Consider the following 15,530-nt stretch of genomic DNA (forward strand, 5'->3'; position numbering starts at 1 on the left):
TACACACATACACACACATACACACACACATACACACACATACACACACATACACACACACACACACACACACAAACACATACACACACACACATACACACACACACACACACACACACACACACACACACACAGAGTCAAGCATGTGAGCCAAATGGTAGAGTGTTTGCCTGATTGTACAGTTCTCTGTCTAATCTTTCTGATCCCTGGTACTGTAACATTAAGTAATTAATTGTGATTCTCATATCACAATATTTCCAGGGAAAGTGTTCATGTGTTCAGTCTGGATTCTCACCTTGTTGTAGAAGTTTCTGTGGCATCCGTCAGACAGCATACACATTGGATAACACTGGAACTGTGTATGAAGGGCAGAGATTGGTTTCCCCTTCCATCTGGCTATACTGACAGGCTGCAAACACACAGCATCTTTCCAAGTACCTCCTCATTTCCACATCGCTCTGGCTCCCAAGAGGAGAGAAAGAAGCAATTCAGCTATTGCTTCCCACTCGAAGCACAGAATGCGGTGGCCAGCCTCCCTCTGCATTCTCACGTGCCTCCAACAACCAGATAACACATACACTGAGACCAACAATTTATCCTGGTTGTTATCCATGTATTCATGTGAAAAATAATTTTTGTTTTTATTTCGCATAAAGGTTCTAGGGCCGTGGGGTTACAGCAAAATGCTTGGGTACTTCCCAACTCTGTTTTTCATGCTCCAGGAGCAGAGGCTGCAATGGTGTTTTATTTTCTGCTGTGTCAGGTTTGAGACTGGGTCTCATGTGCACTGACTGGCGTTGAACTCACATTGTAGGACGGCCTTGAGCTGTCCTGTTCTCACCTCCCATCTGAGGGAATAGCTGGTATGAGCCATCAAGCGACACTCACAGTCCTCCTTTTTACAATGAATTCTGTATGCTGTCTCTGTTAATTAAATGTACTGAGCCCTGCTTTCAAGATGCAAAACAAGGGCAATGGTGAAATCTTTTTCTAGTCCTAAGTTACTTACTGTATTCCCCAAGGATATGCTATCCTTCATTCTGTAATTATTTTATATGCGTTACCAGGCAAATTCAAAGACTGTTAACATGTTCAAGATGGAAATTTTGAGTTCTTTGTAATATTAGCATATTTAGGCAATCACAGTCATGATTTGTGTATATTTCTTTTTATTTATTTGTGTATTTATTTATTTGTGTATTTATTTATTCATGTATTTATTTATTCGTGTATTTATTTATTTATTTATTTATTTATTTATTTATTTATTTATTTATTTAACATCCTGATCATGGCTCCTTTCTTTTCAGTCCTTCCCAAAGCCCCATTCCTACCCCTCTTCTTCTCCTCCTCTTAGAGGATGGAGGCCCCTTCTAGGTATCCCACTCACCTTGGCACATCACATTACTGCAGGATTAGGCACTTTCTCCCACTGAGGCCAGACAAGGCATCCCAGTTAGGGAAACTGGCAGAAAACAGAGTGAGGGGTAACCACGACTCCGGTTATCATGGGACCCACATGAAGACAAAGCTGCACATCTGTGCAGAGGACCTAGGTCCAGCCTATGTATGTTCTTTGGTTGGTGGTTCAGTCTCTGGGAGCTCCCAGGAGTCCATGTTAGTTGGCTCTGCTGGTCTTTTTCGGGAGTTCCTATCCCCTGTGGTTCCCTCAATCCATCCCCCAAGTCCTCCACATGTCTCCCCAAGCTTTGTCTAATATTTGCCTATGACAAAAAAATCTGTGACATTTGTTTGAGTCAGCTGCTGGTTAGAGCCTCACAGAGGACAGTTACGCTAGGGTCCTGTCTGCAAACAAAACACAGTATTGTTTGCAGTCTCCCTATATGTGATCCCTCTGCCACATTACTCTTCCCTTCCCTCTCCTACCCACTTTCCTCTTCCCATTTCCCTCCAATGTCTATTTTATTTCCCTTTCTAAGAGATTTGAGCATCTTCCCTTGGGTCCCCCTCTGTTAGTTGGCTTCTTTGAGTCTGTAGATTATAGTGGATCTAGTGGATATCCTGTGCTTTATGATTAATATTCACTTGTAAGTGAATACCATGTTCTTTTGGGTCTGGGTTACCTCACGAAGGGTATTTTCTTGTTCTATCCATTTGCCTGCAAGTTTCATGATGCCCTTGATTTTAATAACTGAGTTGTATTCCATTGTGTAAACAAACCACATTAAAAAAAAATCTCTTCTTTAGTTGAGGGACATCTAGGTTGTTTTCAGTTTCTGGATATTAAGAATAAATCTGTTTTGAATATAGTTTGATCAAGTGTCCTTGTGTTTTGGTAGAACAACTTTTGGGTATATGCCGAGGTCTTAGGGTAGCTCTATTCCCAAATTTCTGAGAAACATCAAATTTGATTTTCAGAGTGGTTGTACAAGTTTGCACTCCCATCAGCAATGGAGAAGTGTTCACCTTACTCCACATCCTCACCAACACAGGCTGTCACTTTTTATCTTATCCATTCTGATGGGTATGGGATGGAATCTCAGGGTCATTTTGATTTCCATTCTTGTGCTGACTTGAGGATGTCAAACATTTTTTTAAAAATACATCTTGGCCATTGGAGATTTGCAAGATTGAGAACTCTCTGTTTAGCTCTGTACCCCATTTTTTTCAGGTGATTTGGTCTGTTGGCATCTAACTTCTTGAGTTCTTTACATATTTTGGATATTAGCCTTTCCCCCTGTCAGATGTAGTGTTGCTGATGATCTTTCCCCAATTTGTAGACTGTCATTTTGTCCTATTGACAGTGTCCTTTGCCTTAGAGAAGCTTTCAGTTTCACGAAGTCCCAATTATTTTAATATTTAATTAGTTAGTTTAAAAATATGTTTTTTACTTCCTAAACACCATGGTATCCAGATAGATCATATTATAGGGGAACTTTTCCTTTTTAGTTACAAGTCAAGTTTCTCTTCAAGAGGAGCTTGTTTCTCCCCAGGATCCATGCCCACTCCACTTCCTCTTCAGAAAGAATAGCCTTTTACTCTAGCAAGGACTTTCAGTACTGTATTGAAGAGATGGGGGAGAGTGGACAGCCTTGTCTTATCCCTGATCTTACCAGAACTGTTTAAGTTTCTGTCCATTTAATTTTATGCTGGCTATTGGCTTGCTGTAGAGTGCCTTTATTGTGTCTAGGTATGTGTCATGTTTTCCCAGTCTCTCTAAGACTTTTAGCATGACATTGTGTTGTATTTTGTCAAAACACTTTTTATTTCAGTATAATTAGTGAGGATTGTTAAAAATTCTTGTTTCATGGGAATCCAGTTGGCCACATCATTATATGGTTTGCAATTGAAATGTGACAGAAGACCTATCATGGCTATTTTTTATTGGCAAAATATGTCAATTTTAACACATTGTTTTAACCTTTTAACGGCACAATTAAGTTGTGTTCAATATTTTCACAGTTTGTGAAAATGGTCACTCCTTATTTCCAGAGTGTCTCATCACTGAAAACAGAGACTTTGTACTCTGCGATGATGACTACACACTGTCCCCATGGCACTATTAGTGATCACTTTCTGTCTCGATGCAAGACTTCATTTCTGTTGCTTTAATAAATTATCGTGACAAAAAGCAACATGGGGGACAAAGGGCTTACTTGCCTGAGAGTTTTTAGAGATTATAGTTTGCCAGTGGAGAAAAGCCAAGGCAGGTACCCAAAGCAGCCAGTCATGCCACACCCATATTCAGGATCTGAAAGGAGGAAATGTAACCAGGTTTCATGTGCAGCTAGATGTCTCTATTCATAGTCTAGGGTCCAACCTAGGGAATAGCACTTCCCACTCTCAGGCTGGATATTTCAACCTCAACCAAATCAATTAAATCAAAGTCTTTCCCAGGCCTGCCTGATCTAGAGAGCCCCTCACCAAGACCCTTTTTCCAGGAAATTCTAGGCTGTGTGAAGTTGACAGTGAAAGTGAGCCACCTCATTGAGGCTGTCCTGCTTCCTGTGGGTCTTCTTGTATCTACCTATTTCTCCATGAATACATTGTTGTTATTATTTCATTTTAAGTTCTAAAGGTGGGGATGCCTTTACCCAGTAACTTTATCTTGCCCTGTGTTATCTATTGAGGAACAAAAAGACAGATACAAGCTACTAAGTAAGCTAATATTGAATAGCAGCTTACAAGTCCCATAGAAGGAAAATATTTTGAATGTCACATTCTTGTGACTTCCCTCTAGCAAAATGAGTTGCCTTTGGTCTCTGGCCCTAGAATATTTTGAATATTCTACATTTTATATTGTTTATATATGGGCTTTCCCTCCACTAGATTATAAGTGTTTAATAGCAATAGTCCTAGCCATGTGTCATTAAAATTATAGGACATCACTTACTTAATGCTACTACTAAAAATATTTGTTAACACAAGAATGAGTTTATAAGAAATCTAGGCATGTAAGCTAAATCAAACAAATAGTAATTTGTGATCATTTGCTTCATGTTTTTAATTACGAAGTGAATTATGAGCTTTTAATTAAACATATAATGGTTTGATTTGATAAAATATTACTTACCCAGTTAATGATCTCACATGCTTTTAATCCCAGCACTATGGTGATAGTGGCAGGGGAATCTCTGTGAGTTTAAGGCTAGCCTGGTCTAGGACAGCCTGCATAGATAAGCCCTGTCTCAAAAATCCATGTGTGTGTGTGTGTGTGTGTGTGTGTGTGTGTGTGTGTGTGTGTGTGTATTATAAAGCATGAAGATTGGAAATATAAGATTAATAAGCACATGTGTTGGTATCAGGAACTGGCTTTTTGCCTCTGAACCTAGCTAGAGGTGACATCACCCAAAGGGGATAGGGACCCAGGCATTTGTTGCCATAGCAATGGCCACACATTTCCAGCTTTCATTTGGTTCAGCTCCCACCTTTACTTGCGAGGGGTTATGTCACAGTTTAAATAAAAGGCAGACCCTTCTTACCCACTTCTCTTTTTCCTTCTCTCCCTCCCTTTTTTCTCCTTTGTCTCTGTTGTCCTCAATAAACCTCTTCCATGTGGAACTGTATTGACCTGGTCTGGTCTGTCCAGACGTGATCTGTGATTCTATCACAATAATATGTATGTATCAGCAGTAATAAAGTTATAAGAATTTAAAATATATTTAGAATATAATTTTTGTAAGCAAAGTGTATTATGTTCGATCTTATTTTTAGTTAAATCATGTTTCATTCTGCAATATGAAACATATTTACCTCATTATATGCTCATAAACCATCCAAAAGAGGGAGCAGTATTGATGAACTATAGAAGATATGCTATAATGAGATATTTCAGAAGCTAAAATAGTCAATCCGGTTAGTTCTGAAACCTGTATCTCAGTTTTCTCACATATGATGTTAACATCAGTTAATACGAAGGTACAAGTGAGCAGAGAAACACGCAGTGATGTCTGATGAGAATCCCACACATCCTTCCTTTGTTTAAAGGCACTCCATTGCTTTCTTCTCATCCTTAGGGCTGCTGGAGAAAGATAACTGTTGATGACTTCCTGCCATTCGATGAGGATAACAATCTATTGCTTCCAGCCACGACCTATGAGTTTGAACTCTGGCCCATGCTACTGTCAAAAGCTATCATTAAGCTGGCGAATGTTGAGTATGTAATGAGAAGTCATCACTTATGTCTGTGAAAATAACGGGGAAAGGGCAACGACATCCATGCTGAGAGCCTTTAATAAAATTAACTCAAGGAAGTCTTCCTTTCTACTCAATGTAAACTTTCAGTTATAAAAATTAATGGGACCACAGCATGGGTTTAAAGTTTGGCTTAACTGAGTAAACAATAAAAACCATCCCAAGAAAACACACTCAAAAAGCATATATATATATATATATATATATATATATATATATATATATATATATATATATATATATATATATCTTGCACTCTTTGTTTTCTTATTAGGAGTGCAATGTGTATCACAGAAAATGTTTCACATTAATCAGAGAAATTGTTTCTTAGAGAAAATATTAAATGATTTGAATGCCGAATAATCTATATGCAGATCTAATTAATGCTTTTGAATCTGCATTTGCGGCCATAGTGTATAAATCTTAAAAAGATATGAGCTCTTAAAAAGACACCAAAGTTCTGTTTAGGCTTTTGCTACCATTGGTCACCTAATAGCATCATGATGAAAACTACTCATTTCTTTCAGCATATTTGTGAAATCTGCTTGCACTTGTCTTCCAGCAAGACTTTTGCACCCAGCATGCACAGCTGCCATGTCCTACAGACAAGTCTTTCTCCATTTCAGGACAACTCACTGTGAGAAACAAGGTTTCGATGCTGGAATTAGATGTGATGGTAACTGTGCATCGATCCCAGAACCCCCTGCCATGTGCCATAGCAACAGCTCCCTCCATAGAGCTCAGTCCCTTGTTGAGTAGCCCTGTCAGCCTGCTGCTGGAACCCCAGCCACTCCCTTCTCTAAGAAGCATTAGCAACACCATTCAGATGGCAGGGTTGCCTTGTGTGGAGTCTCTCAAGGGTACAGAACAAAGCAGCCACCAGGTTGCCAGCCTCTTCCTTAGGTCTCTTGGCTATCCTCAATTCCTCTGACAATGTGTTTCACTCAGCTTCCAGTTTTTGTGAAAACTTTTGCCCAGATGTTTTTTTTTTAAGTAGATAAATATTATTACATATTCAGCGACAATTATGTCTCTTTGTGTCTCGTTGGCAAAAATGAGTATAACGCCCTTCATGTCCCTAAGAATTAGAGCATTCAGGGTGGCAAGGCATTGAAGAGATGACCGGATAGCTGGAGCAGCATTTCATCAGTGGTAAAGCCATGGTTCAGTGGAATTCACTAAGAACATGACTAAAAGTTATTCTTTTGAAAATAAACAAAGCCATTTTGAAAATAAAAGACTGATTGAAGTATAGGATATTTTTAACAAAGATTTCTAGTGGAACCTGCCTTACATGGCATCATTTATATTTTTTTCTATGAATTCATCTTAGATATGATTTTATATGTGAGGTTTAACTTTCTACAGAGAAACCTAATGCTCTGTGGTGATGTACACACCCTTGCAGGAATATGGAGAGGAAAGAGCATCATTTTCACACGGCTTGCAAAGTCGCTCATAAATGAAACTGCCGGAGGTGTTCAGGGGATACAGTGAACCATACACCAGATTTATGCTGTCTTTGAGAAATGTAGAGGCATCGAAATTCATAATCCATGAAATAAGCCAGTGCAAACCATAAACAGTGGCTTATGTGCCTTGGTCAGTCAGCAATGATAATGCCATGCCTGGTACAGGGTAGACTGTGCCTCCGCTCTGGGGTGGAAGGGGCTATGATATTTATCTCTGCTGAGTAATTAATAAACATGTAAACATACTAACCAGTCAAGGAAAGCACATGTAGGCAAAAGGACCGTTGCAATGCATGGTTTCTAGGTAACAATCAACTTCTGACTTCATATCACACTGCCAGGGTTATTCGTTCACTGGATAGACAGATACTTCTGGTTTCTGTTCCATTGTCAAAGTTACTCTAAGGATACCTCATGCTCATCTCAAGTTGCCATGCAAGAGACTAAATACACAGCCTCGTGGGCATCTCAATATAGCTTATGCAGTTGGAATGGTAAAACTGCTCCTCTTCGAAAAGAACAGAGTCACACAGATTATGTAAACAAGTTAACCGCAAGTTGTACTATAAAATGAGTCTGTTTTATGTTTAGGAAATCAATGGAAAGTTTAGAGCTTTCAAAGAGATTGTTCCTAAAATGTGACCCCCTAAAAAATCATATCTTCATACTTTCAAAAATACATTTGAAAGCTCAATATTGGGTCTACTCTGGCACTTGTAACAAACAAAAGCATCTTGTGAGATAACATGCCCTTACACTGCAATGTGCCGCTGCTAGGATTTCCTACATTGATTACTATGATGCTCTCTAGAGTGCTTCCTTCTCTTTATTTTTTGCTATGTGTTTCCAAATGTTGGTAACTGTAATAACATGTATTTTTTTTCCAGCATCCATGTAGCACAAAGGAGAGAGCTAGGAGAACTCACAGTAATCCATGCTCTTACTGGGTGGTTACCTGAAGTCATCCCTCTTCAGTAAGTTTTTTAAAAAAATATTCATTCATCTATTTTATCTGTCTGTCTATCCATCTATCTATCTATCTATCTGTCTATCTATTTGTCTATCTATCTATCTATCTATCTATCTATCTATCTATCTATCATCTATCTGTCTATCCATCTATCTATCATCTATCTATCTATCTATCTATCTATCTATCTATCTATCTATCTATCTAGATATATCTATCTATCTAACGGGTGTAGGGAGTGGTATACCAAGGTATACATGTGTAAATCAGAGGTTCCAGGAATCAAATTCAGATCATCAGGCATAGCAACAAGCACCATTGGCTATCTTGACAACCTTTCTTCTGTATATTTAAGTTATTCAGTACAGACTAAGTTGCTCATATTACCCTTTTTCTTTCAAATGTTTCTTTAAAATGTTCTTTAAGATTAGTTCAAGAATGGTCATGTTTGAGAACACAGCAATTTATAGTATCATTTAAAAATGCCTTATGTCTTTTAGGGTCAGTTATTCTTCCTTATATAGCAGAACAATACACTAGATTCTTTGTTGAATCAAAGACAGATGAATCATAAAACAGGCAATCAAGCACAATCTGTTTGTCCTTATCTATCTGCAAGGTTTATGCCACCAGCACACAGAAGGCAAATCTGACATGTGATACAGACAAACCTTTCTTCAATTATGGTTCTTGCAGCACAACTCAACATGCCAATGAGTCACAGATGCTGGAGTTGGAAGTGCATGACAACTGTACAGCCCTGCTCTGTGGGGCATGTTCACATGCACATACCTTCATGCAGTAACACAGCAACTCCATTCACCACTGAGCTCCCGCTTGTGCCTTAGCAAACCCTGTCAGTCCTGTGCTCAAAGCTTAGCCCCTCCTTTTCTGTAGGAAGCATAGCTTTTTGACCAATATATTTTATGTTATTTGGAGACATCCAATTATTTAAATAGCTAGTTCTGAACCTAAGCTTGTATGTGCAATGTCTTCAGGAAAGAACAGTGTGTTGTTAGAGAAGAAGCAAAACAGAGGAAAAAGATTGAGTTGCTGAAGGTGGCAGTCTTTGGGAGACAAGTGTATATCCTTGCTTGAGAGGACAGGTTAATACAGCTTGCTGTGTAGGTCATTCTGATGTGGCTTGGAGACCCACTTAGGCCATAGTTGTCTTCAGCTGTTATTCTTTGTTTGCTGTGCTTAGCAGTGGCTCCAAATGACTGTCAGAGAGCATGTCCCCAATCAGAATATGTGAGCTGAATTAGTAATTTGTAAAATATTTTCAAAGTCTTCCTAAAAAATGTGTAACAATTCTTCAGGCTCTTAAAACAGAAGTCTGTACTTGTCCCTGTCCCTAAAACTGATGTTTCTACTGACTTCAAGGATTAGTTGAAATTAATGTAGCTGATCAATTGGTGTGAGAAAAAGTATAGTTCCCCCACACAAAGTGTTTGATGTACTAGTGAATTCTAGAGCAGGAATTGGAGAAGGGCCAAGAAGGAGCATTGTATGCTAAAGGCTTTTGGTACCATTTTAAAAAATTCTTGGAGGGGAAGGATATCACTGGGACATTCTATTCAGGAGGATGCCTTTGTACTAATATGCACTTATACATATATATCTTCTATATACATATAGAATATACACACGTGTAGCATTTATGGCATGTGTGTATAGCATATAATCATATATAGCATATAAACACATGTATATATTTCACATGTCATGCATTTAGCACACCTGCCCCCTCTGCCAGCTTGACTTATCCACTAGTTTTTGTCTCTGCATTATCAAAGCCTTGTACATAGTAGAAATGCAATAAAACGACACTCAGTGGATAGTATTTCTAATGAAAAATTAAGGTAACAATTGAAATTAGTCTTGGGAACTAAGAAGTTAATTATCCTGTTAATAACATATTGACATCAGGTAGAAAACCATCAACCGGAGATTAACACAATTGCATTTCCTCTAAGTCCAACATATTCGGACAGAGTTTGGGAGCTCTTGAAGGAAATACTGCCTGAGTTTAAGCTCCCAGAAGATCTCAGTTCTGAAAGCAAAGTCACAGTGATAGACAACAAACTGAAGGAACCCATGAAAGAGAACAAGGACGGCAAGGACGTCAAAGAGGGCAAGGATGTGAAAGATGGCAAGGAAATGAAGGAGGGGAAGGACTTCAAGCAGGAAGTCTCCCTTACAACCCTGAAGACTCCCGAGAAAGGCGACAGGGTCGCAAAGGGTAAGGCATCGGAAGTCATCTCAGGTCATGCATCGAGATGCTGCACTGCCCCTGTTGAAGCTAATGATGTTTTTTGTTGTTGTTGTTGTTTGTTTGTTTTTTGGTTTTTTTTTTTTTGATGTTGCTACCATGTCTTAACTGTGCCTTTGATTTTAGAACTTTCAGTGTGTCCTGTAGGTAATTATTGTCTTGTGCCTCCCTTTTTTTTTTTTTTAAATATTCATTTATTATTATATTTATAGGAATACACTGTAGCTGTTTTCAGACACACCAGAAGAGGGCATCAGATCCCACCACAGATGGCTGTGAGCCACCATGTGGTTGCTGGGGATTGAACTCAGGACCTCTGGAAGAGCAGTCAGTGCTCTTAACCACTGAGCCATCTCTCCAGCCCTTGTGCCTCCCTTTTAGTAAATAGTACAGGTAGTTTTCAATTGTGCCCATGTTACATCACTGCTGTATTAGGCAGAGACAAGATACTGAAGTCTAAATAGCTACAATAACATCTTTCTTATACTTTTGTGCAGAATGGGATGGACCCACACAACAAAGCAAAAAGCTTACCTTGCTGATTTTAGAAAATGTGATATGAACATGGGTTACATAAATTAAAAATTTAAGATGGGGGTTCAAATCTAAAAAAAAACATTTAAATTATGTCTTACAAAGTACACAGTCATTTCTATTCTCAAGATGAAAAGCTGATCAAATAATTATTTATTCTGTGCTCACTGAACTCTCTTATAATTACATGTATGAAGAAACTGCTTATGAAGTAGAATTAAATCTACTAGATGTGTTCAGGTTTTTCTGTATATTTTGGGAGCATTTAAAAGGTTCTTTCAAGTGTTTATGTTTTATAAAGTATTAACATTTTTTCAAAATCATTCTTTATGAAGGGTATTTTTAACCTGGGAGGGAGAGACAGGAAGGTCACAAATTGTAGCTAGCCTGGGTAACCATGTGAGCTACTGTGAGACACTTAAGAATCCAAAGGTTATATATAACTCAGTGCTGTAATACTTGCTTAGCACAGGTAATGCCTTAAGTTTGCTTCCCAGCTCTGAAAAGGCAAAATCAATAATAAAAGGCCATATCTATTAGTGTTTCTTACCATATAATGTACATTAAATTTTACTTCAGATGTTCCAAGATCAGCTGTGTGAGTAATTCATACCCATATCGGGTATGATGAAAAGAAGCAAAGAAACACGAATAGATTATTTTTTAGTACATTCCCAAATAATTTTCTTCTAGAAGTCCATTTTGATGATTCATAAATTAAAAGCCAGGCATTCAACCATCAATATTCATCTAAATATACTCTTTTAAGAAAACTGTGGATTTGGAAATCTCAGGAGTGAGATTTCTTATTTTTAAAGATTTATTTATTTATTTGAGTACACTGCAGCTGTCTTCAGACAAACCAGAAGAGGGTATCAGATCCCATTACAGATAGTTGTGAGCCACTATGTGGTTGCTGGGATTTGAACTCAGGACCTCTGGCAGAGCAGTCAGTGCTCTTAACTGCTGAGTCATCTTTCCAGCTCCCAAATATACTCTTTGCTGATAAAAGTACTGGTAATTATCTAGGAACTGGTGATAATCTTGATAAGCAGAAACAGATGTGGAAGAAGCCACCTACTGAATCTGATGACCTAGTAGGAAACACTAACAAAAAGGAAGCTATGCTCACCAGAAACTTAAAAAAAAAAAAAGAAAGAAAGAAAGAAAGATAGAAAGAAAAAAAGAACTTTGAAGGGAAATACAGGAAGCAATGGCGATGGCAGTCAGTGTGGAGGTCCTGTTGTGCAAAGATGAGTGGGGGTAACCCAAAGAAAGAGGAGGGCTGTGGCCAGAGTGTTGGTGGCTGAGGAGAACACAGGCACAGATATCAGGAAACACGTGGAGCGGGCTGGTGTGAGCTGTGTTCAGATGAAGAAGGTTGAAAGGGTAACTGGTTTAGGAAGAGCTGGACCTAAGCAGAAGTGATCCCACAGAGAGTTCTAGATCATGTTTGCAGTCCTGGTCTTCACTGTTAAGCAGGACTGATGGGCAGTAAGAATTTACAAGGGATCAGGGTGGGATTTGCTTTTTCACAAAGGAGGGTTTTGGCCATGGCCAAGAAGAATGTTTTGGAGTTTTGAGAGAGCATCAGCAAAGAAGTTGTGGGGAAATGCAGAGAGATAGTTGGGAAACTGTTGGACCAGCTCATGCCAGATAAAGTGGCATCTTGGGATAACGAAAGTGGAGAGGCCCAGTAAGATGAATGTTTCAAAAAGAAAAAGGAAACTAATTAAAAAATAGCAGAACTTGGTTTGGGTAAGTCATGTAATTCTGAGTTGTTTAAACTGAATACACTGTGAGGTTTACAGGAAGGAACCACAGAAGGATGTTGGTCATATTTAATCTGAAGTGCCTTGAAGAGAATCACATGAACTTTTAGTCTCAAACTGCCAACGGGCATTTAGGTGGCATTCACAGATACACAAGGGTGACATTGCTCAAAAACAGACCGTCTTAGACAGTCTAAGGGCAGTGGGAATGGAACTTGGAGACTGCAAACATCTGAGAATTAGTGCCAAGGCAAACTGAGGATGGAGAGCTCTGAGTGTTCAGAGAAGTGGAGTAGAGGGCAGTAAGTCTGCTGGTTCTGAAATCAAGGGGGTGTTTCTCCAAAAATGAGAAACGCCATACAGGACACTCTAGAGAGATACGCTGTCATGTGCACTTCAGGTCCCTCTTCAGCTGCCAATAGACCCTGGGATTTGGTGCACATGGAAAGCTGTGGAAGAGAGTTAAGGGGCAAGAGGAAATATAATATACAGACAACTGTGTGAGAATCTTGGCATCGAATCTTGGCAGTAATAACTCAGAAGCTAATAGCGATTAATGTGTGCTATACAGAATACATGCTTGTCAATCCAATAAGGGAGTACACAACAGTTCTATAGGGTGTCCTCAGGCGAGATGCAGCTCTTCCTTCCTTCTCAGGAAGCTGACACCATCACTGTCACTTAAGATGGACCCTCTCCATCACTGGGTAGAACTGTTGAGTTTTCTTTAGCTCTGGGGAGCCATGGTTCCTCCAATCTAACAGGTGGGCACAGGTCATTGCGACCATGAGGTGAACAGATATAGGGATAGGTAAGTAGATGAGCTTGGATTGGAAGAGGATGAGGATTCCTGACAAAAGATTTGAATATTCTCTGTTTCTAGGGAGCCTAGTCATACACTGAAAATGAGGTTGAGCTGGAACATAGAGACTTGCTGGAAATTTAACAGCAGTGTAGTGAGGTTTGTGGAACTAGGTAGGGAAAGTATCACCTAATAACAGAGAGATGTTAAGTTGTTTATAGTGGGGTTTTCCAAAATCATGGAATTGAATGAAAGATAACATGGTAGTCTAGAGGTAAACATTTAAGAGAGCTGAATTTTTTTCTATGTACATGTTTTTATGAATTATATTATAAATCGAATTCCAAATAGGGGAAATTTGAGAGTAAAGTTCAGCTTTAAAAGTGTAAATGAAATCACATATTACTACACAAAATTTGCTTAAATTAAATTGACATTTATACAAAATAACAGTTTTGTTAATCTATCTTTTAATACTTAAATTTCTCAGTTAAATATCTCAGCCTATATTCGAAGTTTCACTCATATTTGCTTTTATGTCTAATGTTCATTTAAAAAATACTTCAGACTCTATGAGACAGGTTTATTTTCAATGCTGAGGGACATCATAAGTTGTTTAGGTTATCATCTTGAATAATTGTACATCTTTTAAAAGAAATGAACAGGAGACCAGTAAGTTTTACAAATTTAACAGTTGATACAGAAGATCTAAACACACAATCAGAATTGAAGAGATTCGTTAGGCCAGAAAAAGATCTTGACTTTTTTTTTTTTAATAAAAAGAGGCAGTCATTCATAGAACTATGGTCATGAGTGAGAATTCAGTTGGTTTGAACAGCTCAGTAAAGGGTTTATTGCACAAGCCATACTGAAAACAGGCAGTTGGTTGGTTTATGGGTGTGGCTGGATTTCAACCTCACTAAAGGATATTTTACTGAAAGAAAGTGGTGTTTCCTTGAGCTCAAGACTCCAAGCAGAAAAGATTGGGAAGGTCCTGTATAGACAGGAGGAAACTTTCAATGCATGCTTTGCTGGCTCTTTTGTTTGTTTATTTCCATGTTTAAAATGAGAAAATTGCCTGGAATTATGATTATATATAAGTACAATATACCCACAGGGCTTAAGATAATGGCTTCCTGGTTAAGAGTACTTTCTACAAAGCATTAGGATCTGAACCTGGACCCCAAGCATCCACATAGAAAGCATGGGGCTGCTGTTGGGGCCAGGGACAAGAGGATTTATGATGGTTATTCACCAATGAGTCATCTAGCTGAAACAAGGGCTTCAAGTTCAGTGGGAGGGAGACCCTGCCTCAAAGGAAAGGGGAGAAACTAAGAAAAGAACACCCACATTCACAGATACCAGCACGCATGTGCAAACACACACACACACACACACACACACACACACACACACACACAAGCATGCATCCAAGTCACTATCTGCATACAACATACAACTATGCATAATAACTTAGTTTTCATGCATATAATACTAATTCTGCCCAGATTTTACAGCCCACGTTAGGTTTTAGGATTGTTTTCTCTCACTTTGCTGTGTTATTTCTAATCAGAGGAGATTACATCTTGGGAGAAATTAAGGCTACAGTTTGACATTTGAGTGTTAATACTTTGGCCTTCTTTAGGACACACTGGCTGAATATGTAACACACTCTGGGGTTCTCTAGATAGAAGATTTACTATGTTTTTTTAATGTGTCAGAGAAAGCAGATGCAAAAGACCTTGGGAAGAAGAATAAGAAGGATGGAGAGAAGGAGAAGGAAAGATTCAAATTTTCACTCCATGGTTCGAGACCCTCATCTGATGTTCAGTACTCTATGCAGTCCTTGTCAGATTGTAAGCTCTCAGTCTCTTACAGTAACTACTTTTGTCACTGCCTAAGCTGATGGGAAATGTTGGGGCATAGACATGGTACATTGTCTCTTTTGAAGTATCTAAGTAAGCATGCTCAATTTTCCCTTGAACATCGGGTCCTTTGTGTAACTGATGTATTACCTGTTGGAGACAAAAACAGGAGCAAGTTTTTTGTGCCC

The 15,530-nt window shown here is 38.7% G+C and overlaps 1 protein-coding gene across 1 annotated transcript in view; it reads left to right on the top strand.

Annotated features, from left to right (window-relative positions):
* ADGB (androglobin) overlaps positions 1-15,530 on the top strand; it is a gene marked incomplete at both ends in the record, with an annotated part of 113,720 nt that overhangs the window by 21,616 nt on the left and 76,574 nt on the right. Inside the window, 4 exons of the mRNA XM_080941730.1 lie at positions 5,478-5,617; positions 8,015-8,101; positions 10,074-10,339; positions 15,199-15,333. Of these exons, the coding sequence (XP_080797856.1) occupies positions 5,478-5,617; positions 8,015-8,101; positions 10,074-10,339; positions 15,199-15,333 (628 nt within the window). The remainder of the gene's footprint in view (positions 1-5,477; positions 5,618-8,014; positions 8,102-10,073; positions 10,340-15,198; positions 15,334-15,530) is intronic.

The sequence above is a fragment of the Micromys minutus genome (genome assembly GCF_963924665.1).
Source record: "Micromys minutus genome assembly, chromosome: 30".
Taxonomy (NCBI): Eukaryota; Metazoa; Chordata; class Mammalia; order Rodentia; family Muridae; genus Micromys; species Micromys minutus.